Source organism: Bicyclus anynana, chromosome 3, assembly GCF_947172395.1.
Source record: "Bicyclus anynana chromosome 3, ilBicAnyn1.1, whole genome shotgun sequence".
NCBI classification, from domain to species: domain Eukaryota; kingdom Metazoa; phylum Arthropoda; class Insecta; order Lepidoptera; family Nymphalidae; genus Bicyclus; species Bicyclus anynana.
Window position 1 is genome coordinate 12,044,469 of NC_069085.1, and position 27,739 is coordinate 12,072,207.

The 27,739-nt window shown below is 37.3% G+C and overlaps 2 protein-coding genes and 1 long non-coding RNA gene across 4 annotated transcripts in view; 2 read left to right on the forward strand and 1 right to left on the reverse strand.

The window, feature by feature from the left end:
- LOC112056740 (long-chain fatty acid transport protein 1) overlaps positions 1–7,272 on the forward strand; it is a 44,167-nt gene extending 36,895 nt beyond the window's left edge. For both annotated transcript variants that reach the window (XM_024097225.2, XM_024097220.2), the window contains exons 7-14: positions 1,590–1,791; positions 2,707–2,817; positions 3,231–3,312; positions 3,490–3,620; positions 3,919–4,069; positions 4,155–4,312; positions 5,278–5,431; positions 6,386–7,272. In XM_024097225.2, the coding sequence (XP_023952993.1) occupies positions 1,590–1,791; positions 2,707–2,817; positions 3,231–3,312; positions 3,490–3,620; positions 3,919–4,069; positions 4,155–4,312; positions 5,278–5,431; positions 6,386–6,543 (1,147 nt within the window). In that variant the 3' untranslated portion in view covers positions 6,544–7,272. The remainder of the gene's footprint in view (positions 1–1,589; positions 1,792–2,706; positions 2,818–3,230; positions 3,313–3,489; positions 3,621–3,918; positions 4,070–4,154; positions 4,313–5,277; positions 5,432–6,385) is intronic.
- Positions 7,273–8,631: 1,359 nt separating this feature from the next.
- On the reverse strand, positions 8,632–9,668 carry LOC128199889 (uncharacterized). The gene is made up of 2 exons (XR_008252411.1): positions 9,398–9,668; positions 8,632–8,773 (listed from the first exon to the last, which is right to left on the reverse strand). It is a non-coding gene; the product is annotated as an uncharacterized LOC128199889 (long non-coding RNA).
- Positions 9,669–10,238: 570 nt separating this feature from the next.
- Positions 10,239–27,739, forward strand: part of LOC112056757 (long-chain fatty acid transport protein 4) — a 30,786-nt gene continuing 13,285 nt past the window's right edge. Inside the window, exons 1-6 of the mRNA XM_024097235.2 lie at positions 10,239–11,580; positions 12,089–12,239; positions 13,233–13,470; positions 14,143–14,395; positions 24,004–24,202; positions 25,880–25,990. Coding sequence (XP_023953003.1) covers positions 11,417–11,580; positions 12,089–12,239; positions 13,233–13,470; positions 14,143–14,395; positions 24,004–24,202; positions 25,880–25,990 — 1,116 coding nt within the window. The 5' untranslated portion in view covers positions 10,239–11,416. The remainder of the gene's footprint in view (positions 11,581–12,088; positions 12,240–13,232; positions 13,471–14,142; positions 14,396–24,003; positions 24,203–25,879; positions 25,991–27,739) is intronic.

The following is a 27,739-nucleotide window of genomic DNA, read 5'->3' on the forward strand; positions in this document are numbered from 1 at the left end:
CATAGCTTCAGTAAATAAGTAGAAAGAGGCAGTCCCTAATCAGTATGATACGTACTGCCCGCTCACTACATAGAAAATGCCATAAAAAAGTTCCAATGTACTGTCCGAAAAGTCATGTTTTATTTTAATCTCAGTTGTTTAATAGTCCAATGGAATAAACGCTGAACTGTGTAGTAAGTAAGAGACAGTCCCAATGTTTGTACAAAACAAGTACTGCCCGCAAACTTTTATAGGCCCGCTATGGGTAGGTTTAAAATAAGTAGAAAGAGGCAGTCCCTAATCAGTATGATACGTACTGCCCGCTCACTACATAGAAAACACCATGAAACAGTCCCAATGTATTATACGAAACGTCATGTTTTGTTTTAATCTCAGTTGTGTAATAAATATCCATGCGAATAATTGTTAGATGGTAAGTAAGAGACAGTCCCAATGTTTTTACAAAACAAGTACTGCCCGCAAACTTATAAAGATCCGCTATCGGTGGATTTAAAATAAGTAGAAAGAGGCAGTCCCTAATCAGTATGATACGTACTGCCCGCTCACTACATAGAAAATACCATGAAACAGTCCTAATGTACTGTACGAAACGTAATGTTTTGTTTTAATTTCAGTTGTGTAATAAATAGTCCATGCGAATAATCGTTAGATAGTAAGTAAGAGACAGTCCCAATGTTTTTACAAAACAAGTACTGCCCGCAAACTTATAAAGATCCGCTATCGGTGGGTTTAAAATAAGTAGAAAGAGGCAGTCCCTAATCAGTATGATACGTACTGCCCGCTCACTACATAGAAAATACCATGAAACAGTCCCAATGTACTGTACGAAACGTCATGTTTTGTTTTAATCTCAGTTGTGTAATAGTCCATGCGAATAATCGCTAAATAGTAAATAAAAGACAGTCCCAATGTTTTTACAGAACAAGTACTGCCCGCAAACTTACAAAGATCGGCTATGAGTAAGTATAAGTGATAATGCCGAACATAAATTGTTAACCTACCTAAGGTAGGTAGTTTAGGCAGCATCGACCACAATCTAAATTGTATTGTATTTTGAACACTCACTGTAAGTAACTATTTACTATCCTACCTTGTTCACTCGGTGATCGTGGAGATGCAGGCGGCAACGACGTCGATGATGACTCACTGATATCACTTCGATAATACCGTCTTCCGCATCGTATTTTCTTTCTAATTTTTTCTCATATGCTCAAAATCGTTGTCACGTTTTAATTTTGGCATTGTTATACCTTTTTTAACACTTTTAATCAGAAAAAAAGACTATCGTACCGACATAATAATTTTAGTCGCGAGCGCGTGTATGAAACGGCGAAGCACTAAAAAGCGAATGACAAACCTTTCGAGCGCGGGACTGAGATAAACAAAACTACCCTTTAAAAAAAATTTAAAATAAAAACCAACGATTACTCTCAAAATAGTGTGAAATGGCTTGCGCTGCGCGTTACTACATGTGTCTCTTTGCTAATCTCGAGGAAGAAGCCTGAGTATAATGCATCTAATAAACAGATGGGTAAAGGTCGGTTAACGGTTCACGAAATGTACCTAAACATGACCCTTGAAATTTCCAGGATGGTTTTCATGGCATCTGGTGTTCAGTTTCTTGGTGGACTAAGGCCTAGTGACGTGATCTACTGTCCCATGCCGTTATACCACTCCGCTGGTGGTGTCATCACTATGGGAAACGCCTTCATCTTCGGTTGTACTGTGGTTTTAAAACTGAAATTCTCAGCCTCAGCTTACTTCCCTGATTGCATTAAATATAATGCAACGGTAAGTCGTTTATATCTTTTTTTACAAAATATCTGATGATTTTAAACGCCCCAAGGTATTCTTCCCTACCCTTCCATGCAAATGATTTATTTTTATTTAAGTGGGCAATGAAATAACAAAGTGAAATTAGATTGATGGAATCTTATTAAATAGCCTTCACACTCCTAGTCTTTGGGAGAGGATTCCCTGGGATATTTTCATGTTCAGAGACTTGCGATCAGAAAATTGTCGATACACTATTAAGGTATTATGAGAACGATAACAATTTCTTTGATATTCCTAATAGGTACATTTAGAGACAGTAATAGCTAGCGGAAGCGAGCAATTTCGTTCGCCTGAAATTCAGTTTTTTACATTTCCAGCGCATGGATTTTTCCGGGACAAAAAGTAGCAGCAGTAGTAGTGTTAGTATGTGTTAATCCAGAGTAAAATTTATTTGCATTCCAAATTTCAGCCAAATCGCTTTAGTAGCCGCAGCGCAAAGGAGGAACAAACATACACACTTTCACCAATCGGGTAGCTACCAAGGGGCTAGGTGGTACAATGCCAGGGCCCGGGGTCCTCAAACTCAGGGGGCCCTCTAATGCTTACCAGAAAATCGCAATTTTTATTTGCACCAGGGCCCGTGGTTACCTAGACACGCCACTGACTTTCACACTTACGCCTATTGGTGTGATATACCTAGACAAAAACTTATGTCGGATAAATCGATTCCGTGTCGATAACAATAATAATTAATGTGGGAACATCCTTAGTGATAACATCATCCACCTGTATTTGTCCATTGCTGGACATACTCGTAGTCCTTTCAAAGAGTTCATTACGACAACCAGCCACTTTCTACTTTTACCTACTACCTGCATAAAAACAATGCAGCTGGTGTTAATCCAATTTAAAATTAATATTCCATTGTAGGCAGCTCACTATATCGGGGAGATGTGCAGATACGTACTGGCCACACCAAAATCACCCACCGATAGACAGCACAAGGTGCGGGTGGTTTATGGCAACGGCATGCGGCCAACTGTAAGTTTTATTTTTTCAATTAGTCATTAAATATCATTAAATACTTTATATTAATTTTATAACAATACTAGCGGACCCGTCAAGCTTCGCTTTGACTTATGTGCACTTCTTCCCTATCCCTACACTACATTACTCAACCCCTACCCTTCCCCTACCCTATCCCTACCTTACCCCTACACTTCCCCCGACCCTACCCCTACTCTACCCCTAGTTAAAACTCAAACGTTTATATGGGAAATAGAAAAGGGTTGATTTTATGGTTTTCCCAGCAATTATTCTAATTTTTCTCACCTTTTAAACCTTCCCCATACCTCCACGAACATTTCAAGACCAAGATAAGATAAATGCGAGACTAACGAACAGCAATTCATTTTTATATATATAGATATTGTAATTTGAAAAAAATATTCCAGATTTGGAACGAGTTCGTGAAACGCTTCGGAATAAAAAGGGTTTCGGAATTTTATGGCGCTACTGAAGGAAATGCTAACATTGGTGAGTAGAGACTTACTAAAAAGCTAATTAAGCTATATTTTTCTTAGTGTTAGAATGTAGTTGTCCTTATCAAAATTAGAGTTCTTCCAAATGACACAGGTACATTATAATATCCTTGAAATTGAAAAATCCAAGTTGCTAATTTCTAAAAGTATTTAAACATTTTACATTTTTCAGTGAACATCGATAGTAAACCAGGAGCGATAGGCTTCATTTCAAGAATCATCCCTGCAGTTTATCCTATAGCAATCATTAAAGTTGACGAGGATACAGGAGAACCTATTAGAGACAAACGAGGCCTTTGTCAGGTAAGAACATAAACTAATTTCCGCATTTGAACAATCATAAGAAAATCGCCGGAAACCCTTTGTGGACTGAAGGCAATAGAGTAACAGGGAGTCGCTGATGATGTCGCTTCATATTGTCAAAAACATATTTAAAACTAAAATTTTCATGTAATAACGTCTCAAAAAAATATGAAAAAAAAAATCAGTCTAGTAGAACGATAATGAACTGATGAACCATTTAAAAAAAGTGTCAACTAGCCTATTCTGGCGAAACAATAATTTTCGATATTTAAAGATCAAGCGCCTTTATATATTTCAGATAGCGGGAGTCAACGAGCCTGGAGTTTTCATAGGTAAAATAAAACCGAATAATCCATCGCGTGCTTTCCTTGGCTACGTCGACAAGGAAGCTTCTGATAAGAAAATCGTGAGAGATGTCCTTAGTCACGGAGATTCTGCATTTATATCAGGTAGTACAAATTACTCTTCATGTCGGTTGATTAAATCCCGTTTTGTAGATTTTATTCATAAAGTATTCGTATTTTCTATTTTCAGGGGATGTATTAGTAGCTGATGAGCTGGGATATTTGTACTTCCGCGATCGTACTGGAGACACGTTCAGGTGGCGCGGAGAGAACGTCAGTACAACGGAAGTGGAGGCCGCTATATCCAGGGTGGCAGACCAAAGAGACGCCGTCGTTTATGGTGTTGAAGTAAGATAATGTTGGCATATTTTTTGGAAATTCCTCCGGGACGAGTAATTAGGTCCCTACAGTAAAATCCCTTTTTTAGAATTTGCTTTAAAAATTACGGTATTCTAAATTGAAATCAAAAGTCAAAGTGAAAATTCATATGTTTCAAAAAGGCTTAGTTTACAAGCACGAAACTGAAAAAGCTTAAATGTCAGGTTATGTTACTCTTATGAGATAATGGTGATAAATAATGTCGAAAACTTAAAATTAAAGTTACAAGGGTTCCAAATGAATTGAACATTTGAAACTTTTGCTGCCGTGCGCAACAAAATTTTTTATATCACTATAGAGAGAAAAAGTACTCGTATAAGTAATCTCAATTTGGCAATAATTTGACTCTGTAGATGTAAAATTCATTTTATATCCACTACTTATGTTTTATAGTTGTTAATTTATCACAAAAATCCTAACAATGTATTATTCACGTGCGTTTTAGTTAATTTATATATAGGAATAGGTTAGGAGTAGGTTATCTCATCACAGGCAATGATTTGTAACTATAAATAATACTTAATGCATTAAATGTATTTAGTAAGGATGTTTTTTCTTCCTTCATACATAATATTATTGAGAAATACATACAAAATAATACGCCGACTAATCGACGCTCTTTGCCGACTAATCGTCGACTGGACACCGATTACGATAGTTGCCGATTAGGTATACCGACTAGTCGGCGCATCTCTAGTATAAAGCAGTGGCGTTGACAAGGATTTTAACTAGGGAAGGCACTACGCGTACTTACCTACAATTTGTACTAAAATATCTCTTCTAATATAAGTACCTACAGGTACGTATTGAGTCCTCAAAGCAGTGCATTTTTGTTTCTATAAAGTTCACGCCACTTAATTAAGATAAATATGAGCATTTCAATATCGATGTTATTTATTTTGTGATATTCTGATTTCCAATATGTCTTTCAACAGATACCAGACATCGAAGGGCGCGCAGGCATGTGCGGTATCGTCGATACGGACGGATCACTAGACTTGGATAAACTTGCTAAGGATATTGCAAAGGACCTTCCTAAATACGCGCGTCCCGTTTTCATACGAATCATGAAGACTATGGATATGACAGGTAACACTTACTAGCAGAACCTCGCGGTTTCACCCGCCCCCGTGAGAATATGGGGGATAAAACATAACATATGACACTCCCAAATGACGTGGTTTTCTATTGGTAAAAGAATGTTTAAAATCGGTTCAGTACATCCGGAGATTACCACTTACAACCTCACAAACTTTAAATAAGTATATATGGAACAGGACCCTTCGTGTGCGAGTCGAACTCGCACTTAGCCGGCTTTTTATATTGCCGTAGCTGCCGTAGTTATTCGTTGGTACAGTGGTAATCATATATGACTCCGGACCATAAGGTTTGGGTTCGAGTCCTCGATCGGGGTATATATATTTTTTTAATCATCAAATTGCCCGTAAGTTGGGTGGTACTTGTACATAATGTTTTCTGTGTGCTACTGACTCAAAACATTAACCTCAGATTGTAGTACTCGTATCGTATCGTCGTAAGGAAAATCACAATGTCAAACACACTGGTTAGTAATTTAATCAGTTAGCAATAAATTACCTTAATAGTGAATATCACGTGAAATAAGAATTCTTAACAATAGCTAGTTGCTTATAGTCATGCGATACCAAGTTCTTTTCGTTTTATTATTATTCTTTACAAGTTAGCCCTTGACTACAATCTCACCAGATGGTCATGATCACACCCCTTTCGGTTTCTACTCGACATCGTACCGGAACCACTAAATACATATATGCCGCAAGTCGGAACGCTTAATCGCTTGGTGGTACGTCTTTGCCTGTAGGGTGGTAATTAGCCACGGCTGAAGCCTCTCACCAGCCAGACCTGGACAAATTAAGAAACCTTAATCAGCCCAGCCGGGGATTGAATTCAGGACCTCCGTCTTGTAAATCCATCGCGCATACTACGGCGAGGCTGTCAAATAATCTAATCTAGTAATGTAAATGCATGCTTTAAAATTAATTAAAAATTTCATTTTCATTTCAGCTACGTTCAAGTTAAGAAAAGTTGATCTGCAGAAAGAAGGCTACGACCCCAACAAGGTGACAGACAAGCTTTTCTACTTCGACCCAAAATTAAATAAATACGTTAGCTTAGGTCCTGAAGAATTTGACCAAATTGTTTCAGGAAAAATAAGACTGTGATTTTACTAATAAATTATATTTGTTATTTATATTAGGTATACTCTTGATAAGTGTTTATATGGAAGTCCTAAAAGGGCAAAATAATAGTCTAAAGTCCGGCCGCTTAGAGATTGCGTTCCTGACAGATCGTGATCGAATGGGCGATGTAACTTCACCTCGAACTGGCGGGAAAATTTTGAATATCTTTTATTATCTAACGAGTAATAACATTAAACATTGAATAATTATGCAAACTTACAATAAACGTATTAATTTTGGGCTAAAATGGTCAGAAACGCAATCTCTGAGCGGCCGGACTTAATTGGCAAGTGTCTTTTTCGTGAACGTTTTATAGAAGTTATCTTCTTCTTGTTTCTTGTATACGGCAATATGCCATTTTTGATGTCATTGAAAAATAAAATCGAGTGACACATTGATCATTGACCATATTTTCTGTGACTGTAAAAAAGTTGGCGAAAAAAAGCACTTGTCAACTATACGTAAGATAAAAATGTGATTTCATTTAACTAGATTTTACGTGTACAGTTATTTTATTTTATAAACAAGATGTTGACTGATAAAAATGTTTCACGTTGTTGCCTTGGAAAATTTTGTTATAAAGAGATTTAAAAAATATTTTTGTATCTAATATGTATTGTAAATAAATTATTATTATTTGTAATGTTTATATTGGGGATTTTTTTGGGTAGACACATGAAAGCTTGAAATAAAATAAAATTACAGAACAAACTGTTTCATTTCGGATCTTAGTTTATAGAAGCCATCTAGAGCATGTGCCAAACTTCTTGCCTGCTTTAAACAACAACAAGGCGTATGGGTGCGCAGTATAGGTACAAAATCAACCCAAACATTATCTGCGCACTTTTGAATGTCCGAACGGACTCGATGTTTGGTGCATACTACACTTATCAGTTTTACAGAACGTACATATACATACACTTATCAGTTTTACAGAACGTACATGCAAAAAATCTTCTGAGTTTTGTACAGCAGACGAGTAGCCTATTGGCGTTTGACGCGGTGGTGCCGTGATAGAAATACAATTTTGTTTTAATACTGCATGCAAGTAGCGTATTGCTGAGATCATTAATTTGTTTATGTATTAAACGGCCCCTTTTTCGTTTATCACTAGCTAAAATCGCCCCACCATTTCACCCGACATGAGACGGTTTTGTGCAAAGAATGTATACTCCAAGGAGAAGAAGTAAATACAAAACGTTGGACATAGCAGCGACGTGATTTCCGCTAACGGAATATTTAAGAACTAATACAGCGGCATTTATAAATAGAGATTTTTGATTTAATTTTTTTTAATCGAAGTTTCATATTACACCTCTTTATCACATAAACAACTATTTACTTTTAAAATACTTTAAGAACCCAATACAGAAAAACAAAAAAAAGACAAAAATTAAGCTGTGTAACGAGTCAAAGGGATGTGTTCGTTAGTCTGTGTATAAATTACACGTGTGTTTATTCCGAATCAAGTTTATATTAATAATGTATTTATATTGTGTGTAATTTAAGGTTTAATATATTTATTGGTGTTAAATATTTTCGATGTGTGAATTTGCCTCCAAAAACGACAGACAATTTCGTTGGTGAATTTAGGTGTGATACAAGTCCATAGGTATTAGGTCTGAGTAATAACGGCACTGTCTATTTTATAAAACGATATGCTGCAAGTGCTCTGTGGTAAAGGAGGCACAAAAGGGTGTGAACTCAGAGCCCATAGACTTAGAACAACTAGACGTAGCCATCGCGTGGCCGCCCGTGAGACAGCCTTATGTAAGGTTAGAAGTGTGCGTGTGTATTATATTATTATGTACACTACACTTGCATTCATAAATTACATAACAAAATGTTGCCATACATATTTATTTACACGTTTTTGGGGTAACCTACAAATAGAATTAAATGAAGTCCTACTACGATAAATAGGATCAGATATATTAAAAAGTAAGATTCTTTCAGATAATAAAAGAACTTTGTATTATTTAATTGTGTTTTCGGTGATAACTTAAATCATAACATGATATCAGTCCATTGCTTGTAGGCAATGGACTGATATCATGTTATGATTCTTACCTATGGTAGGAGCACAGGCTTTTAAACTTTCAGCTGATCTTTTTTGATACTAAAGATGTGAAAGTTCGTGAGTGTGTGTTTGTTGTAATCTTTCAGCAAATACTACTAAACAGATTTCCCCAAATTTTGGCACACAAATAACCTGTAATAACACATGGGTTATTTTTTATCCCAAAATTCCTACGGAAACGGGAACTACTTATGCGGGGGAAATCGAGCATATCCTCTAGTATTAAATACTAGCTGACGCCGCGCGGTTTCACCCGCGTGGTTTCCGTTCCCGTAGGAATATGGGAATAATAAATAGCCTATAGCCTTCCTCGATAAATGGGCTATCTAACACCGAAAGAATTTTTTTCAAATCAGACCAGTAGTTCCTGAGATTAGCGCGTTCAATCAAACAAACAAACAAACAAACTCTTCAGCTTTATATTAGTATAGATTAATAACACACGTTTAGCCATCATAACAAAATGTTGCCATACATCTTAGACTCGTGGTAAAGAGTGTAATCTTTACTTTATTAAGAATTAGTTACGGCGTCTTACCAAAAATTACTTAATTCTTTTATTTTAGTGGTAGTTTAATAGGTGGGACATGGTCACATTTGAAGTAAATAAAGAAAAGGTTAGGTTTTGAAATATAGCGAAATACGAAATATTGCCATTGAAGATACTCTAGTTAACGCTTATCACATTCAATTAGCTTCGAATTCCAACAAATGTAGGCTATATATTATCATTCAAAGAAGTTAATGGTTTCTTACTAATGAAATGTAATTCCTTCGATTTTCCGCTCACTGCGGCTTTTGCAGCCTAAAATACAACACCCCACCATAGCACAATAACTTATAAATTAATATCGTAACCGCAATGTTGTACCATATAATACTCAATTTACTAAAAATTAAATAACTGCTTGGATACGTGTTGTGTTTGTCAACCATCAATCAAACATTCGACGTTTGCCAAACAAAAAAATCGACCATGCTGAAAGTGACAAAAAAAAATCTCGTGTCCCTTTTTAATAAAAGCCGAGTGACATAAGCCTGTCACGCTCTAGAATCCAAAGTCACTTTAGGGCTACATCTGGTAGTTATATATCTATGTCAGAGCCAGTTCGAAAAAACCCGTAAAAAAGTAAGTTGACATTGACATCTGAAGTGTCAACTCGGTAAACTGTCAAATAAAACGGCCAATTCCAGGTGTCAACTGTCAAACTCAAAGTCAAACTCAAATCTCAATTCTCAATCTCAATTTTCTAGTCTATAGTGATCTGTGATCTCAATCTCAATGCTAGCTGTGCCATAGATGATACATTATATATTGAGATAGATACGCAACTCTCATTTCGGTTAAAAAAAGTTATGTACCGTGATCACTAGATGGCGCATTCTAATTAGATTTATTGGCTACCCATAGATGGCGTTCTCTCTACGAGTACAATCTATATTTTAATTATATGACTATTGCTGTTTGTTTTCCTTAATTCTTATATAAGAATTATTAATGAAAAAAAATTAACATAAACATAATATTTACAAAATCACCTATTTCACTATATAATACTAATGTACCCAAATATTTAAAATAGCCAAATTTTATAAATTTATAGAAATAAGGAAAACAAATTGCAATAATCCTTCAAATATTCAAGGATTTTTAATCAAAGAAAGAAAAGAAGATTCTTATTATTCAACGATTTATTTTTTCTTTTGTGATTATGAAAATATCTTAATGCACTTCAGCAGCCTGATAACATTAGTGCACCAACTATGAATATTGACGTTTATGATTATAAATAACCACTGATCACCTTTAAGAATTCGTAAAATTGCTGGCGACATTTTCGCCACGCCGTTTCGCGACACACCGGGCCGCCGTCTGAGCATAATTCCGATGGTGGTCGAGCATGTTCCATGGTTAATTATTCACTATGCACACCAAATCCACAAGTAATACCCATTATAAACACTTATTTGTACCGATTACATCTTATTTTAATATTTTTCGTTCACCACTGTCACCATGTTTTAAATTAAACTCTGATCCCGATTGTGTGCTGACTTTTTATTGACATAACATAAACATCACTATAGCAACAACAGAAAAAATTCAAAGACAGCTAAACTGTCATATTTGAAACTATATTTTTTTAAACTATCATAGACTGAACAGGAGTGATTTTAATCAAATAATGTGCTTCATGCGTGCCATCTATATTGTGCCTGAGAAAACTTCGCTTAAGTTTTTGTACCGTGAGCGCTGGAAGACAGCACTTCATACAAAATATTTTACGTAAGCGAACTGTGCGGAAGTTTCACCCCCATGAGCTGTGCTGTGCTGTGATTTTTTGTATTGTATTGTGACAAGTTTATCAGTGCAAAAAAATGAAAACGTGAATACATAATAAATCACAACAACAATACCAACAATAATTGCAAACATACACACTTAAATTGTGTAGCAAAAAAGTCATATTAAACGATACAAGGAAATACTCAATTTCAAAAGTTTTAATGACACAACTTTATTGCACTATTGTAATTTAAATAAACTATAATTTTAATGTTTCACGATCACCGTATAAATGCAGTGATTATAACAATCGTATCGACAATAAATATTCGATGACGGCGAAGAATATTCATTACCGCTTTGTTCTTTGAACATGATACGTTGAAGTTGAACGAATAGTAAAAGTGGTATAATCGTTTGTAATCACGGCGGACCGGCGAGTATTTCGATTGTCAGTTCGCCGCGTCTCGTCGCGCAAATCAGTTGCGATGCTAGCTGTGCTCGGAGTGGCGGCGGCTTTGGTCGCAGTTTGGGTGTACTTTGGCTTTCTAGAAACTCTGTTGGTGACCTCAATCGTTGGTGTTCTATACGTCTTGGTCTTCCACTGGAGATGGTTATATGTCGCTATCAAAACAGCACCACGAGATCTCAGGTAAAATTGACACCAACAATCTTACATCTATAATTGTTTTTTAGCTGAACAAGCTTCCCAAGTTATTCACTATGAAGTTTATGTAAGTTGTTTACTTTAGGTCCTGTTGAATAATGGATGAGGTTAATTTTTTATAATAGTTCTCATGGTAGCTTGACAGAATAAACAATTACATAATGAATCTTCAATAATTTTTCCCTAAAATATTCTCTATGTTGGCCAATATATTAAAAAAAGTTATTGTGATATCTTTTTGTACACATATTGTGATGTGTGTACTACTCTGCACCTAGGTGAAGGAAACGTTAACAGCTTGATGATTTAAAAATAAATAAAAAGTATTATACTTCATTCAAATAATTGTTGGATTTTTAACTGAAGTTAAACTAAAACTTGTGTGTGTGTGGAGATGTAATATATTAAATATATGTTGCAGATCTTTGTTAAATGTTGTTATCCATTTACTTGTGTATCAATAATCAACTAATTTGTATTTTTCATCTTCTAGAGCACTATGGTGCTACATCAAAATTTTGTTACTCACAAGAAGACTTACAAAAAAAGATTGGACATTACCTGACATATTCCACGAAACGGTACAGAAGCATCCTGACAAGCCGTGCTTCTTATTCCAAGATGAAGTGTGGACTTTTCAAGAGGTTTGTTTGATATTTTGTCTGCTTTTTAGGATTATGTAGTCCACAAGGAACCCTTATAGTTTTGCCTGTCTCAGTCAGTGTCTGTCTGTCTATTTTAGGGTTCTTTCCATACATGCAAAGTGAGGATGATTTGTTATTGTCTATTCCAGCGTTTCCCAATCTTTTTCAGCCACAGACCCATAGGAAATCAAGCACAGTTATCAAGGACCCTCTTAATAAAATAAACAGTAAAAAAATCCGATTTATTTTAGTTATTACAGATACGAAATAGGTACTTATTTATGCTTATTAGCTGTTTATTATGTAAAATATGAAAAAAATAATAATATGTCATTACTATTTTTCTATTAATTGGTTTTCCTGTGCAGCTGTCAAGCCAGTAATATCAGTAAGATCCGTGTTGAAAAGTATTTCAATTTCTTTCAATATTCAAATTAGTATTTCAAATATGAGACATTGACATTTATGTATGGTCCAAAGATGATAATGCAGACCCCCATACATATATGGACCACAGGTTGGGAAACAATGGTCTATTCCATGGCGTGGAGTATCTTTATCGATATTTTTATGCATTAAATAAGGGTTTAAAGTGCTAATTTAATCCACAGAACCCTACACTGCATGTGGCCCGCCACAGGACAACTACATTTTAATAATAATGAATATTCCTCTGTGCCTATTTCACTCTCTTCTATTTTTATTTTAGGGTCAAAATGTACCCTATGTTTTGCTCCATGGCCCCATTTACCATTATACCAATATTCATCTTGATCAGATTAGCCGTTTAGCCGTGAAAAGGTAACAGACAAACAGACAGACTTACTTTCGCATTAATAATATAGATGATTAGAGGCTTAAGACTATGAACTACTTTTTAATATTGGTCCATTAGTTTCGGAGCCTATAAGTAACAACCAAACAATCAAACGAACAAATCTTACCTCTTAATATTATTAGCTTAGATTACCTTCTACAAACTTTACTATCCAGGTGGAAAACTACAGTTTACGAGTGTCAGCCGTGCTCAAATCGTTTGGCGTGAAAAAGGGGGACATTGTCGGCCTCCTTATGAATAACTGCGCGCAAATGCCGGCAATGTGGCTCGGTAACGCGCGCCTGGGCGGCATCACCCCATTCATAAACACTAACCAGCGCGGTAAAGCGTTGATACACTCCATCAATGTTGCCAAATGTGATGTTCTTATATTTTCTGATGAATACCAATCAGGTGAGAATATATGCAGCAATTTTGTTTCTAATAGTATTTATTATTCACTGCAACTTTTAGCAGCAAGCAGAAATTAAATCTAAAGTGTTTTTCAGATAGCACGGGTATGGTGGCAGTTCTTTTCACTCTTGAAAATTTTCCGCGTTTCACGAATAGTACATACTTGTATATTATACGTCAAAGGCAGTTAGTTGTCTTTCTGTCGCCATACCCATGCTAAAACACTTTATTGTTTATTTGTTTTACTTTCATGTGGGTTTGACTCTGTTAATAGCTGGTTGGCTTTGATGTTCTACTAATCACAAACTAGTAGAAAAAAAACGTGGAGATGAAATGATTGTTCAACTGGCGTTTATCATGGTATTTACTTACGCTAACATGGTAGTATTTAGGAATAGCGACATTTAGTAAAGAGTTGCCAACACATTTTAATTATCGAGTATTTTCGAATTTAATAAGGCTCTTTGTTTTAATGATTTGTATGTAATGGGTGACATTTATACTTTCAATTGCCTATGCCACGCGGTTGACCCGCGTAGTTTCCTTTCTTGTGGTAATACATAGATAAAATATAGCTTATGATCTTCAGGGATTATGTAGGATTCAATGCAAACAAACAAACAATTTATTCTCTTTATAATATTAGTATATAGATATAGTACTCTTTTACAGCTGTCCAAGACATATCGAGTGAGCTGAGCACTTCAATAAAACTATTTAAATTTACCCACCGACCGCTTAACTCGTCTAAACCTCAGACGAATGCTTCCGGCGACGGCATAGCGGATCTGACGTCAATACTGGAAAACACGTCACCAATGCCGTGGAGTCTAGCTGATGCAGACGGCTTCCAAGGAAAACTTTTATACATTTACACATCTGGTACCACTGGTCTTCCAAAGGCGGCTGTTATATCTAATTCCAGGTAAGATGACGTATTTTTTTTTATAATTCTTATACAAGTTAGCATTTGACTACAATCTCAACTGATGGTAAGTTATGATGCAATCTAAGATAGAAGCAGGCTAACATGTTAGAAGTAGGATGACAATCGACATCTCTTTCGGTTTCTACACGATATCGCACCGGAACGCTAAACCGCTTGACGGTACGTCTTTGCCGGTAGGGTGATAACTAGCCACGGCCGAAGCCACACCAGCATTGGTATATCTAGGATTATTTCCTAGGGAGGGCTGGGCTCCCGACCAAGAGTTTGTAATTGTTATTATTTGACAATTAAAATTATTTTTCTTTTTTGTAAAACTTTTGTAAAATCAGTATTTTTTAGTCCCTAATAGAATTCCAAATCGGTAGAATCCTAGGCTGGGTACAGGACTATTCTAGGGTAGGATTGGACCACCCAGCCCCTTCTCTATATACGCCCACCAGCCAGACCTGGACCAATTAGGGAAACCTCAATCGGCCGAGCCGGGGATCGTACCCAGGACCTCCTCCTTGTAAATCCACCGCGCATTCCACTGCGCCACGGAGGCCGTCAAAACGTATAATAGTTTACTGTTTACACTTGAGTTCTTGTCTGAAGGAGAACAATGACATTGTTTAGGTTCGCGCACATACTTGTTTTTTACGCAAGTTTATTCATCGAAAGTGGCACTTATGGAGATGGCACTTTACCCGAACGTTTCTGTTAACAATTCATTATATTTATCCATATATAAATGCGTAAGTAAGTTTGTCTGTGTGTAACATTTTCATGGCTAAACCGCTGAACCGGTTTTGATGCATTTCGATATTGATACTTGGAGCAGAACATTAGCTACTTTTATTCCTGATAAATCCATTTTCAACGCAAACGCCGGCGTCCCGCTAGTGTGATAATAAAGTAAAATTCAAAATCCTCTGCATAATAGAATCATTATCATTAATTTTACCTGCTCGTAACTATTTTTTAATTATATTTGCTTATTTAAAACACATTTTTCCTTACATAATTAATGTGTAAAGTGTTTTTGTTCTGTATAATTCAATACTTGAATTTTTTGCTCAAACTACGTGAGATAAACGCGTTATAGCATTTTTTATGAAGTTAACTTTGAATTGGTAATGTAATCACAGTTACGGTATTTTTATGAATTTGTTATACCTACATAAAAATACCGTAACTGTTACAAGAATTACAAGAAACGAGTCCGATCAGAAAATTAAAATTTTAAAACATTCTCTGCCTATACTGTTTATAGGTACGTGGATAATGCTCTCTCGGTTTAACTTTCACTGACATAATTTTCACTTTCTCGAGGTTGGCAGTTTTGCGGTTATTGTTTTTGCTAAAGGTTCGATGCCCTTCTTATATCTTACGTATCTGATTTATGGTTATTAAATTGTCCTATTTTTAAAATTAAAAAACTTAATTTTTTAATTTATTAAAAAAACATTTTTAATTCGATTGAAGGAATCAAGTTTTTAATCTCAATGGTACTTTTTGCGTAATTTCTTGGAAAAAACGTTTTGCCTTGAAAAATCTTTTACATAAAAATTAATACTTACGAGAATTTTTTGTTTTGTACATATAGGTACTTTTATGTATTTCCTTTTACCTCAGATTTCAAAGAAACTCAATCATATAAATGTTGCTACAAACTTAACTAGATCTATCTTTGTAATATACTCTCTTTGTATAAACCTAAGAAAATATATTGATACGAGTACGTTCTATAGAACAATATATAGAATAGACGGAAAATAATTTAACAGTTGTTGTTTGTGTTGACAGTTGACTTGTGCTTACTCTTTTAAAAATCTATATTTAGGTGTTCGAGCCTTCAGCTTGATCCACTTACGAGATTACCCTCCAAATTTTGCCCGTTTGCAGTGTTCCTACCCTACATTTCATTGGGTAAATGAGGTTTTGACATAACATCACGCCGTCATCCGCCGGCATGTCGCTTGACAGTTGTCAATGTCAATCAGTACGTCTTCAAATTTTGTTAAGTGAGCAGTGTTAAATGTGAATATTAATAAATAGTGGTAGTGCACAGTGAAATTTGTTGGAGAATATTTTTGTCAACGGTCTAGTTAGATGAGAGATTATTCTCAATTCTAAGCGAATACCCGCTCTCCGGACGGTAGACTCGCTGGATAGACCTAGTTACCAAATGAAGACAGTAACGAAAAAATCGTAGCCATCTTGTACGGCCGATGTGTATTGTTCGCTGTCGAGTGTCCACGTGACTCCCGACAAGCTTTTTTATCTTAGCGAATGCCCGCTCTTCGGACGGCAGACTTGCTATGTAGATCTATACTGAATGAGAGTTTTTCTCTTTTTCATCTTAGCGAATGCCTGCTCTTCGGACGGCAGACTCGCTGTATAGTCCTACTGAATGATAAGCAGATGACGTCCCGCCTGGGACGTCTTCTGAGACGTCGGCTGCTCAGACGTCAGCTGAGACGTCGGCCGAGATGTCGGCTGCGCAGACGTCAGCTGCTCAGACGTCGGCTGAGACGTCCGCCGAGATGTCGGCTGAGACGTGGGCCGCTCAGACGTCGGCCGAGACGTCGGCCGCTCAGACGTCGGCTGAGACGTCGGCCGAGACGTCGGCTGATCAGACGTCGGCTGAGACGTCGGCTGCTCAGACGTCGGCTGCTCAGATGTCGGCTGTGACATCGGCTGTACAGACGTCGGCTGAGACGTCGAGTGTACAGACGTCGGCTGAGACGTCGGCTGTACAGACGTCGGCTGAGACGTCGGCTGTACAGACGTCGGCCGCACAGACGTCGGCTGCTCAGACGTTGGCTGAGGTGTCGTTTAATGGGACTTCATCTGAGATGTCGGCTGACGTGTCGTCTGAGATGTCGGCTGATTCGCTGATTGAGACGTTGTTCAAAATATCGGCTGACGCGTCGTCTGGGATGTTGACCAACGCGTCGCCTGGAATGTCGGCTGCACGGCTGATTCGCTAACTGAGACGTCATCTGAGTTGTCCGTCGATGCTTTGGCTGAGACGGCCGGCGTTTACGATATCTATTTGTCAGCTATTTGATATTTGCTTGTCCTTTAAGTGACCTCTGACAGCTGCCTTGTCGGCTGCGCGCCTGAAGTCTAAGGCGCGTATTTGGGTACTCTTCAATTACCAGTGTCCCTGGACGTCAGTAATCAGCTTAATGACGATCTTTATAGATCATGGAATACATAACGTATGTAAACTCAAGTTGATTGGGAGTCTTTAAGAAAGTTATAAATGCTTGATGAATTTTTATCATCAATATTGAAGCTCCTTGGTAACATACCAAACCTGGATGTGTTCGAAGAAAAGATTTCAGTGGAATATGAAAATTAACTGCGTTTCACTATACCTACTCTCCATTTACCGCATGTTTATAGTGTCTAAAGCTCGCATGGGCTTAGAGAACGCAAAAACATACTTATCATTTGAACCTAACATAATTATTTAACTACTGCTGTGAGTCCTGATTTATTTCCTACTTTCAACAATGATACAAATCTTTCTGATCGATGCATACGATAATAGGTTCTTTAAAACGGATGTTCTTTGTCCTTACTGCCCTTCTTCTATTTTGAGAGGCTTTGTATATATTAAGAGATCCAGTTGATGGCCTTTCTTATGGACGAAGTTGCCTCGTCTTGACTGTATCGGAAGAAAAATTTACTTTGCACAGAAAGTTTAATGGAGCAACGTAATAAAATCTTAGAACCAAGCATCATACAATGTTATTAGAGTATATAAATACTGAATGTTGTTGGATTGCTCCCGTTCAGTTAGAAGATTATCTTAGCAAGACAAGCAAGACCAGGAAACTAATCTTTTTATTTTGATAAATACTTTATCTTAAAGCAAAATGGGACATGCAGTAAAAATTCCTAGCCAAGCAAGGATATCATTCCCAGAAGCTTCGCGAATATTCGAATATACAACAACAGTCCAGTCTTCACTTGACTGAAGATAATACTAAATAGTGCATTAGCAAAGATGACCCTGCGTTCACAGACAATCACTTCATAATGCAGTGGCAGTGACAGTGAATGTTGCACTTCAGATACTCGTGATATGACTGCACTTTAGATACAAAAAGGGTGGAAATCATACAATGCCTGAGACCTATATATAAAGCCTCCAATAAGAGATTCCACAATCTTTTGCAATGTATTTCACTGTACAACACCCATTTAGCCACCGAAATTCAACAGGCTTTATCATATTAAAATGCAAGATGTAATAAATAAATATTTTCCGGTATGGTTTAGTCATTATTGGCTAGATATTTGGCTCACACACAAAGGCTCGGGTTCGATTCCCGGTACCAGACCCAATTAAAACAAGTCACTCCATAGAAGCTCTGGCTCGAGATAATGTCCACAAACTAAATATGAGAAGGAAAAATAAATAAATTATATTTGAAGTCAAAAAGACCTTAGTGCTCAAAATATTCATGCACTTAATTAAGTGTGCCTGGATCTAAAATTACACTTTGTTTGCATTTCTTCTCTAAGTTTGTCAATCTGTCATATATGATAGATTTTAAATTAATCTATGGAAATTTTTTCATATAATACAAATATTGTGGGGAAATTAAGAGAGTTAGGAACGAATAAATATTTCCTTCTCCTTCAAGGGGAAAATATGGCCATATTAATTAATTACTCTTGCCCACAAAAGCTTATTTGATTTGCCGATACAATCATTCCGTCGCTTTATATATCTTGAATGTACAGGCAAAGGTATCACAAGCCACATCTTTCCCTGCCTCATAGACGGTTTCTGTTCTTAAACCTTTGAAAAATTTCTACTTTGTAGAATGATAACTCTGTATAGATTTGTTAATGGATATATATTTAGCTAAGTAATTCAGATTTGATCCTACTTATACTTAGTTACTTTACTTATAGATGATATTCTTTTTAACAACGATTCAAGCATACTGCCTGTAAACATCATATAGGTGGTAGATACAGCTACCCTATATTGGGTGGTATCTATATAAACTATCGAAAATTCAATCTCATGTCAACACAAATAGGAAAATCGCCTGTATGTCGCCAAAGACAGTACAAAAGAACAGTCAAGAAATGCTACTTACTCACAAAGAAATTTCGCTGGTGGGCATGGTGGCTTGCAACTGTTATAGCAGTGTATAATATTTATAAATTATGCGTGCTCCTCGCCTCATTCAGTATACATTATACAATATATCTGCATACGTATTAGAGAAGACCATCTACTTGAAATTTTATAACATCAGATGCAGTAGGATTCAGTCGAGAACTATAAGAAACTTAATATTCATAAACAGTTTCTAAAATGAACGGCAACATGTTTGACACAAGCTTAAAGAGATATTATGGATTGTATTGGATTTTCTATGAGAGAGAGAGTGAGAAAGGACCTTAGATAGAAAAAACTGTATGCAATATTTCAAGAAGATAACAAATCTATAAATCTATACCTCTTTGCATTAAGCAGTAAATTCTAGATAGTAATCTAGCAGTAAATTAGCTAACCAGCTTCAAATATACCTAAGCCAGGTACTGTTCTGGGATTACAGACGGGTCTATACCGATTATAAGAATTGCTAGATTAAATTCTAAAGTTACGAAGCTCTTCAGACAACATTCAAGGTGATGGAAAAACCAGAAGTAGACTTGTTTACCAGTGCAAGGGCAGTGATCTAATCAATCTATACTAATATTATAAAGAGGTAAAGTTTGTAAGTTTGTAAGTTTGTAAGTTTGTAAGTTTGTAACAATTTTTTGAAATGGGGTAATCTTCGGAACTACTGGACCGATTTTAAAAATTCTTTCACCAGTAGAATGCTTCGTTATCGGGGAGTGCTATAGGCTATATTTTATATTTCTATCATATATAACTACTGAGATATCGCGGGTTTTCTCTTACAGGTCAGACCGAAAAACTTACTTATTCGCATGCGCTGCCTCAACCATTGCGTATAACTGAAATAAATGTATGGAGGCTTTATGAACCTTTAAAAGTTCTACAAAAAAGTCCGCGACACCATATATCTATCTTTTATATTTTAGCAGATATAGTACCTTTAGTACTTTAATAAATTATTTAAATTTTAAATTAAGGTTTACGTCATTATTTACACAACTAAACTTAAATCCTTATCAAAATAAATTATTCAATAATCACAAGGATATTATAGAGATAAGATTTGCCCTTTACAGTATGTTAATTAGTTATATAGTTTCGGAGATAATACAAAATTTCTGAAAGTCGCAGAAATGCCGCTATATGACGCCCCGCGGTTTCAATTACGTGGTTCCCGTTCCCGTGTGAATATGAGAACCAAACATAGCCTATGACACTCGCAAATAATGTAGCTTTCTATTGGTAAAAGAATTTTCCAAATCGGTCCAGTAGATCCAGAGATTACCCCCGACAACCACACAAACTTTACCTCTTTATAGTATTAGCATAGAAGTCGCTTGGGAAATTATGGTCTTTTGGTCATTGCACCACGCACAAAAGGCTGGACCAATTTTGCTGAGGGTAGGGATAGGATAGGGGTAGGGAAGGGGTAGGATAGAGGTAGGGTAGTGTAAGTGTAGGGTAGGGTAGGGTAGGGTACGGATAAGGTAGGGGTAGTGTAGGGTAGGGGTAAGGTAGAGGTAGGGGAAGGACATGGAACGTATAGGGTAGGGGAGGAGTAGGATAGGGGTAGGGTAGGGGTAGATTAGGGTCAGGGTAGGGTAGGGTATGGATAGGTTACGGGTAGGGTTAGGGTAGTGGTAAGGTGGGGGGAGGGTAGGGTTAGCGTTAGCGGTAGGGTAGGAGTAAGGTAGGGGTAGGGTAGGGTAGGGTAGGGTTGGGTAGGTTTACGAGCAGGGTAAGGTAGAGGTAGAGAAGTTTACATCAATTTTTACGCAGACGAAGTCGCGGGCGTCTGCTAGTCTAAAATATGATTGCTTTTCTAGTATTGCCCATTCGTCGACGTCTTCAGCAAATACTTAAACTAAAGGCTGTGGTGGCCCCTAGCTTATTTCCATCTTCAACGCTAGTACCTTAAATTCGAGACATCTTAATCACTGCTTGAGAACCTATCTTCTGGTAGCTCCAGATAGGAGAGAAAGTTTATGATATTCCTCTTCTCCAGGTCTCCATTGTACCAGAGAACCAAGAGCCAACCATTTACAATTAACAATCTAATATTTCTTTCGCGAGTACCAACAGGTCACATTCAGTAACATATTGTATGTGCTTGCTGTACTACTAAGGTCCTTCGCAACAGAGGACAGAACATTTTAGAAACAGCTTGGCGTAAATTCACAATTAATACGTGTAATCAAGCCTGGATATGTTGGAATGGGTTAACATTTAGATCCTACTTCGGTAGGACTTCATTTTAGCAAATACTTAATAAATAAATCAGAACTCGTACTCAGAACTATTGATCTTTAGAAGTCCTTAGTCAAATAGGTTTATAAACCCAAAAATTATCGAGTAGATAATTACCTAGGTACTTGATCAACCTAAAGTTGACTAGCATTGAAACCAATTTTAAAACCAAAACCTCTAACATGGTTGGTCACCTATGAGTCTATTTAAATACTCAACTGATAGCTTATTTTAAGTAGCATGTCATGACTCCTTGTTTTTATCTTGAGTGGAGAGTTCATGTTTTGACTATACACAGTACGGTTCTGACAAAATACAGATCAAACATTGGTTTGGTTAACTTTATGTAGTCAGAGGGCTATATCTATTAGTACAAACTGATATTACAAATTTGTTATATTTGGGTAAAGAAATTATTGGACATGTCAATGAATCAGGTTTGTTTATTATGTCTAGCGGAAGACAAAGATTAAATTAGCTGCTCGCAGTCATTTCGGGATAACTGCGAAGCTTATTGAAATTAGCACGCTTTCAGCTTTCTCATATAATTTTAAAAGCATCTGTAAATACAGATTTAATAAAATACAATAGAAATTTAAAGTAGGTAGTCAATATATCTACGCTGTCTTGAAGAAGTTCCTCAGATGTTTTGAGGTTTACTTTACTACTTTACAGCTTTAAGTGCAGCATATGTACACCAATTTAAATGAATACATGGGTTGTATAGGTTTTGTTTTTACCATTAAATAAAATATCAATTGATAAAAATATGTGTGTTACTTTTGGGTGAAATCTACATTAATAACTGTGATTAATTAAATGACAATAATTATAATATCAATTAAATTTGATATCTAGTTAATTACTTCAGAGATGAGAAAAATATTTTGTCTCTATGATAATCACTGATAATATACTGATTTATATACTGATAATTTAAACGTCGTTGATCATTAATTTACATGTATAATGATTATCATTTCTTTTACTATCATAAAAAATGGTCATCACAGTACGCCTTGCCATCGCCGGCAGAATATAAACACATCTCGTAAGTGGATCAAGCTGAAGGCTCGAACACCTAAATATAACCGTTTTCCCCCCAAAGGGCAGAAAACGATTATTTAGGTTTCAGCCGAAGCTTGATCCACTAAAATTTCATGCCTTGCCGGCTTACGAGAGTACTGATTGACATTGACAACTGTCAAGCGACATGCCGGCGGATGACGGCGTGATGTTATGTCAAAACCTCATTTACCCAATGAAATGTAGGGTAGGAACACTGCAAACGGGCAAAATTTGGAGGGTAATCTCGTAAGTGGATCAAGCTTCGGCTGAAACCTAAATAATCGTTTTCTGCCCTTTGGGGGGAAAACGGTTATATTTTTGTACTTTGATATTTTAAAGAAGTAAGTTTATAATATAAAAGGGGGTAATTTATGAATTTAATGAACCGATTTTGATAATTATGTTACCAATAGAAAGCTGCGTTATTTGTGAGTTGTCATAGGCAATATTTTATCCCCACATTCCCAAGGAAATGGGATCTACGCAGGTAAAACTATGAGGGGTCTGCTAGTTAAGTATAAATAAGTTACGTTCCCCCTCTCCTATAAAGAGGGAAGTTAAAATCTATACTAATATTATAAAGCTTAAGAGTTTGTTTGTCTGCTTGAACGCGCTAAACTCAGGAACTGTTGGTCCGATTTGATAAATTCGTTTAGTGTAAGATAGCCCATTTATCGAGAAAGGCTGTATTATATATCAACAGCCTAGGCTGTCAATAGATTAGTCTATAAATACAAGCCTCGGACAAGAGGGAGTCAGTTGCACTTGGTTGCTACAGTAATGCGTGCCACGATGGTATTAAGTACATGCAGTGTTCAACCAAGAGGAAGTGGTTAACCGAGTGATCAACCGATCACCAGAGTGTGTACAAACATTACAAAGACTATCACACTTATATTATAAATGCGAAAGTTTGTGTCTAAGTGTGTGCGTATGTTTGTTCCTCCTTTACGCTGCGGCTACTGAAGCGATTTGGCTGAAATTTGGAATGGAAATAGATTTCACTCTGGATTAACACATCAAACAAAAAGTAGTCTACTTTTTATATACACGGGAACGGTAACTACGCGGGTGAAACCTCGGGGCGTTTGTTAGTAAGTTGATAATGATGAAGTTACGTTTGTTCCAGATATGTGTTTATGGCTTGTGGGATCCATCACATGCAGTTGAATTCCTCCGATGTGGTGTACTGCCCCCTGCCGCTGTACCACACGGCGGGCGGCGTGGTCAGTGTGGGACAGGCATTAGTTTTCGGTTGCACGGTCGTATTGAAGCCCAAGTTCTCTGCCTCGCAGTATTTCCCCGACTGCGCCAAATATAAGGCCACGGTGAGTTTATTATCACTTTTGTTATTGGAGTTAAGAGTACGTACTTCTGTTCGAATTTTCGTGTTCACAGATTATGACGTCACAGTACTAAAGCTATTAAACATTAAAACTTAGCTCCTTATATGTACATATACTATTTTTGACATCTTTGATTTATAACGTGTATACATTTTAATTAGTGTAACCAAACCTTAATTAATAATGTAAAGAATAATTAGCATCTTTAATAGTTCTGAATAATCTATACTAATATTATAAAGAGCGAAGTTTTGATTGTTTGTTTGCATTGAATAGGCTCCGAAACTACTGAACCGATTTGAACTCACGTGATGTAAGGTCGCAGTATGCCAGACTAGTTTCGAACCCATACGGGGCCCTTAGTCATGAGCTGGTTCTTGCAACGTGGCGCGATCCAATCACTTGCAGTTTGGCGTGTTTCGTAATCAATTAATATGAATAACACGATATTTTCAATTCTAAAAAAATCGTACAAATTGATGTACAGTGTTTTATCGTGTTATAGATGGCGCAAGGTCGGCAAGGGTAAAGTTCACATATTAAAATGGATTGATGAGTCGTTAAATAATGTTGTTTCTACTTTAATTAACTACTTTATTTTAATACATAGATGTTTCATTTTTTATGAATATGCAGAGATTTTGATGGCCTCCGTGGTATGCGCGGTGAATTTACAAGACGGAGGTCCTGGGTTCGATCCCCGACTGGGCAGTTTTAGGTTTTCGTAATTGGTCCAGGTCTGGCTGGTGGGAGGTTTCAGCTGTGGCTAGTTACCACCCTATCGGCAAAGACGTACCGCTAAGCGATTTAGCATTCCGGTTCAGCCGTAAGCTAGTTACCACCCTCGGCAAAGACGTACCAGCAAGCGATTGAACGTTCCGGTACGATGTCGTGTACAAACCGAATGTGCTGTGGATTTTTATTCTCCTCCTAGCAAGTTAACCCGCTTCTATTTTAGATTGCATCATCACTTACCATTAGGTGAGATTGTAGTCAAGGGCTAACTTGTAAAGAAAAAAAAAAAATCTTATTTAGCTTATGTATAGGTATTGTAATTCTAAGATATTATTATATAAGAGTGTAGGTATGATGTAATGTTTATAGACGCATAGGAAATGCGAACTGCCTTGCAAATTGAGTCTAGCTTTATGTAACTTGGGTAAGGCAAATCGTACTTACATTTATGCAGTGGGATTAGGTCGATTAGTTTCCACTGATATACGTATTTGTAACAAAAATGCATAGTAATTAATCATAGTAATTACATAGATACGAAAAAGGAGTATTAAGAAATATATCTGGCCTTAATTTAAAATCTCATTATAAGGTAGGTATGTATGTTTATAGGCTACCAAGATAAAATTCACACCCATTTTGATTTTTGCACGACATCGTAATGGAACGCTAAATCGCTTGGTGGTACTTGCAACCATCAATTTTTCATCCTCCTCCTAACAAGTTAGCCCGCTTCCATCTTAGACTGCATCATCACTTACCATCAGGTGAGATTGTAGTGAAGGGCTAACTTGTAAAGAATAAAAAAAAAAAAAGGAAGAGAATCGACGTGCCATTTGACTACAGGGGCAGGTGTCAAATTAATCCGCACGAGCTGTATAGTAAAGTGACTGGTACAGAGTATAGCGTGTGCGTGGTACGCAGGTGGCGCACTACATCGGCGAGATGTGCCGCTACGTGCTGGCCACGCCGCCCTCGCCCGCCGACAAGCAGCACAACGTGCGAGTCATCTTCGGCAACGGCCTCAGACCGCAGGTAACTTCGTCCCATAGGAACACATTATTAAGACATATAATACTCTGCGACATACAATTTATACTTATAATAAATCTGTAGAGAGGTCAGTTCTGTACATGAAATATATTTCCGAAATAACTATCAGGGGGTGATTAGTGGTCGATACTGATTCCAAAAATGCAATCAGTTAAATTTTTGTCTGTCTGTCTGTCTGTCTGTCTGTCTGTTCTTTATAGAAACAAAAACTACTCGACGGATTTTAACGAAACTTGGTACAATTATTCTTCATACTCCTGGGCAGGTTATAGTATACTTTTCATCATGCTATGATTAATAGGAGCAGAGCAGTGAAGGGAAATGTTGGGAAAACGGGAGAAGTAACTCAATTTTTTAAGCTTCCGTGGTGTGGTATGTTCTTTATAGAAACAAAAATTACTCGACGGATTTTAACAAAACTTGGTACAATTATTCTTCATACTCCTGGGCAGGTTATAGTATACTTTTTATCACGCTCCAATCAATAGGAGCAGAGCAGTGAAGTGAAATATTGAGAAAACGGGAGAAGTTACTCCAGTTTATAAACTTCCGTCGCCGTCGCGTGGTAGGGTAGAGGTAGGGTAAGGGGAAGGGTAGGGGTAGGGTAGGGTAGGGGTAGGGGTAGTAGTAGGGTTTCACGCGGACGAAGTCGCGGGCGTCCGCTAGTTTAAAATATATGGCTATCGGCAGTGGCGTAAATAGGGCGGTGCCACCGGTGCCCAGGCAAAGGGCGTAGACTCTCGGGGGCGCAAGAATAGACAGAATTAAGCATCAGAATGGGCAACGCATTTGCAGTAGTGAACCTGCGTTTGAGTTTTAGTGAGTGAGACACAGTGGGTGGTATGATAGGCAAAGGGTCTACTTAAATAGGGCGCAGTTATAGAAACTCGCACAGGGCGCAGAAAAGGCTATTTACGGCACTGGCTGTCGGTCACTTTAATTGTCTGGGTTTATACTTACTTTAGTTGGAAAATGTTCTAATTGTGCGTAATCGAATGTAAATGCTGGCCTGTTCACTATTTTGGTCTTTATTATCAACCTATTAAAATAAACATCAAATCAATTGACAATATGTCACCTACCGATGATATCCACCAGTAAGCACGGTATATGTCATAGCATATGTCAAATACAAATACAGTGAATTGGCCTGCTGGATTCTAATACGACCGATTTCCAATTAATTTCCGAGACTTGGTCGCTAACTATGGGCCTCCTAAGAAGGCTTAGCGGGGGATGGAACGAGCTTTGCTCGGAGTATCTCTCAACGAGTTGCGAAGCTAAAGTGGCAATGGGCGGGGCTCATAGTTCGAAGTGCCGATGGACGTTGGCATCCCAAGAAGCTGGAATGGCGACCTCGCATTAGAAAACACAGTGTTGGTTGAACCCCCACCAGGTGGACTGATGACATCAAGCGAGTTGCGGAGATTCGCTGGATGCAGGCGGCTCTGGATCGTGTTGTTTGGAAGTCCCTTCAAAAGGTCTATGTCCTGCAGTGACTACCTACCTACGAATATGCCTAATACACACAAAGTTGTGAATATTTGCTAGTATAAAATATGTTTTTCTTTTCGTATTGAGTAAGTGCCGATGGCTCCCTACGAGACCACTACGGCGATGAGACCCGAAGGCTGAAAAAAAAGACAGAGGACGGAACCACTCCCTAAGGACGTCTCCTTTGAGACTCTGACCTCGGCTTTGAGGGCCGTTCGGGAAGGGTTAACCTTGGCC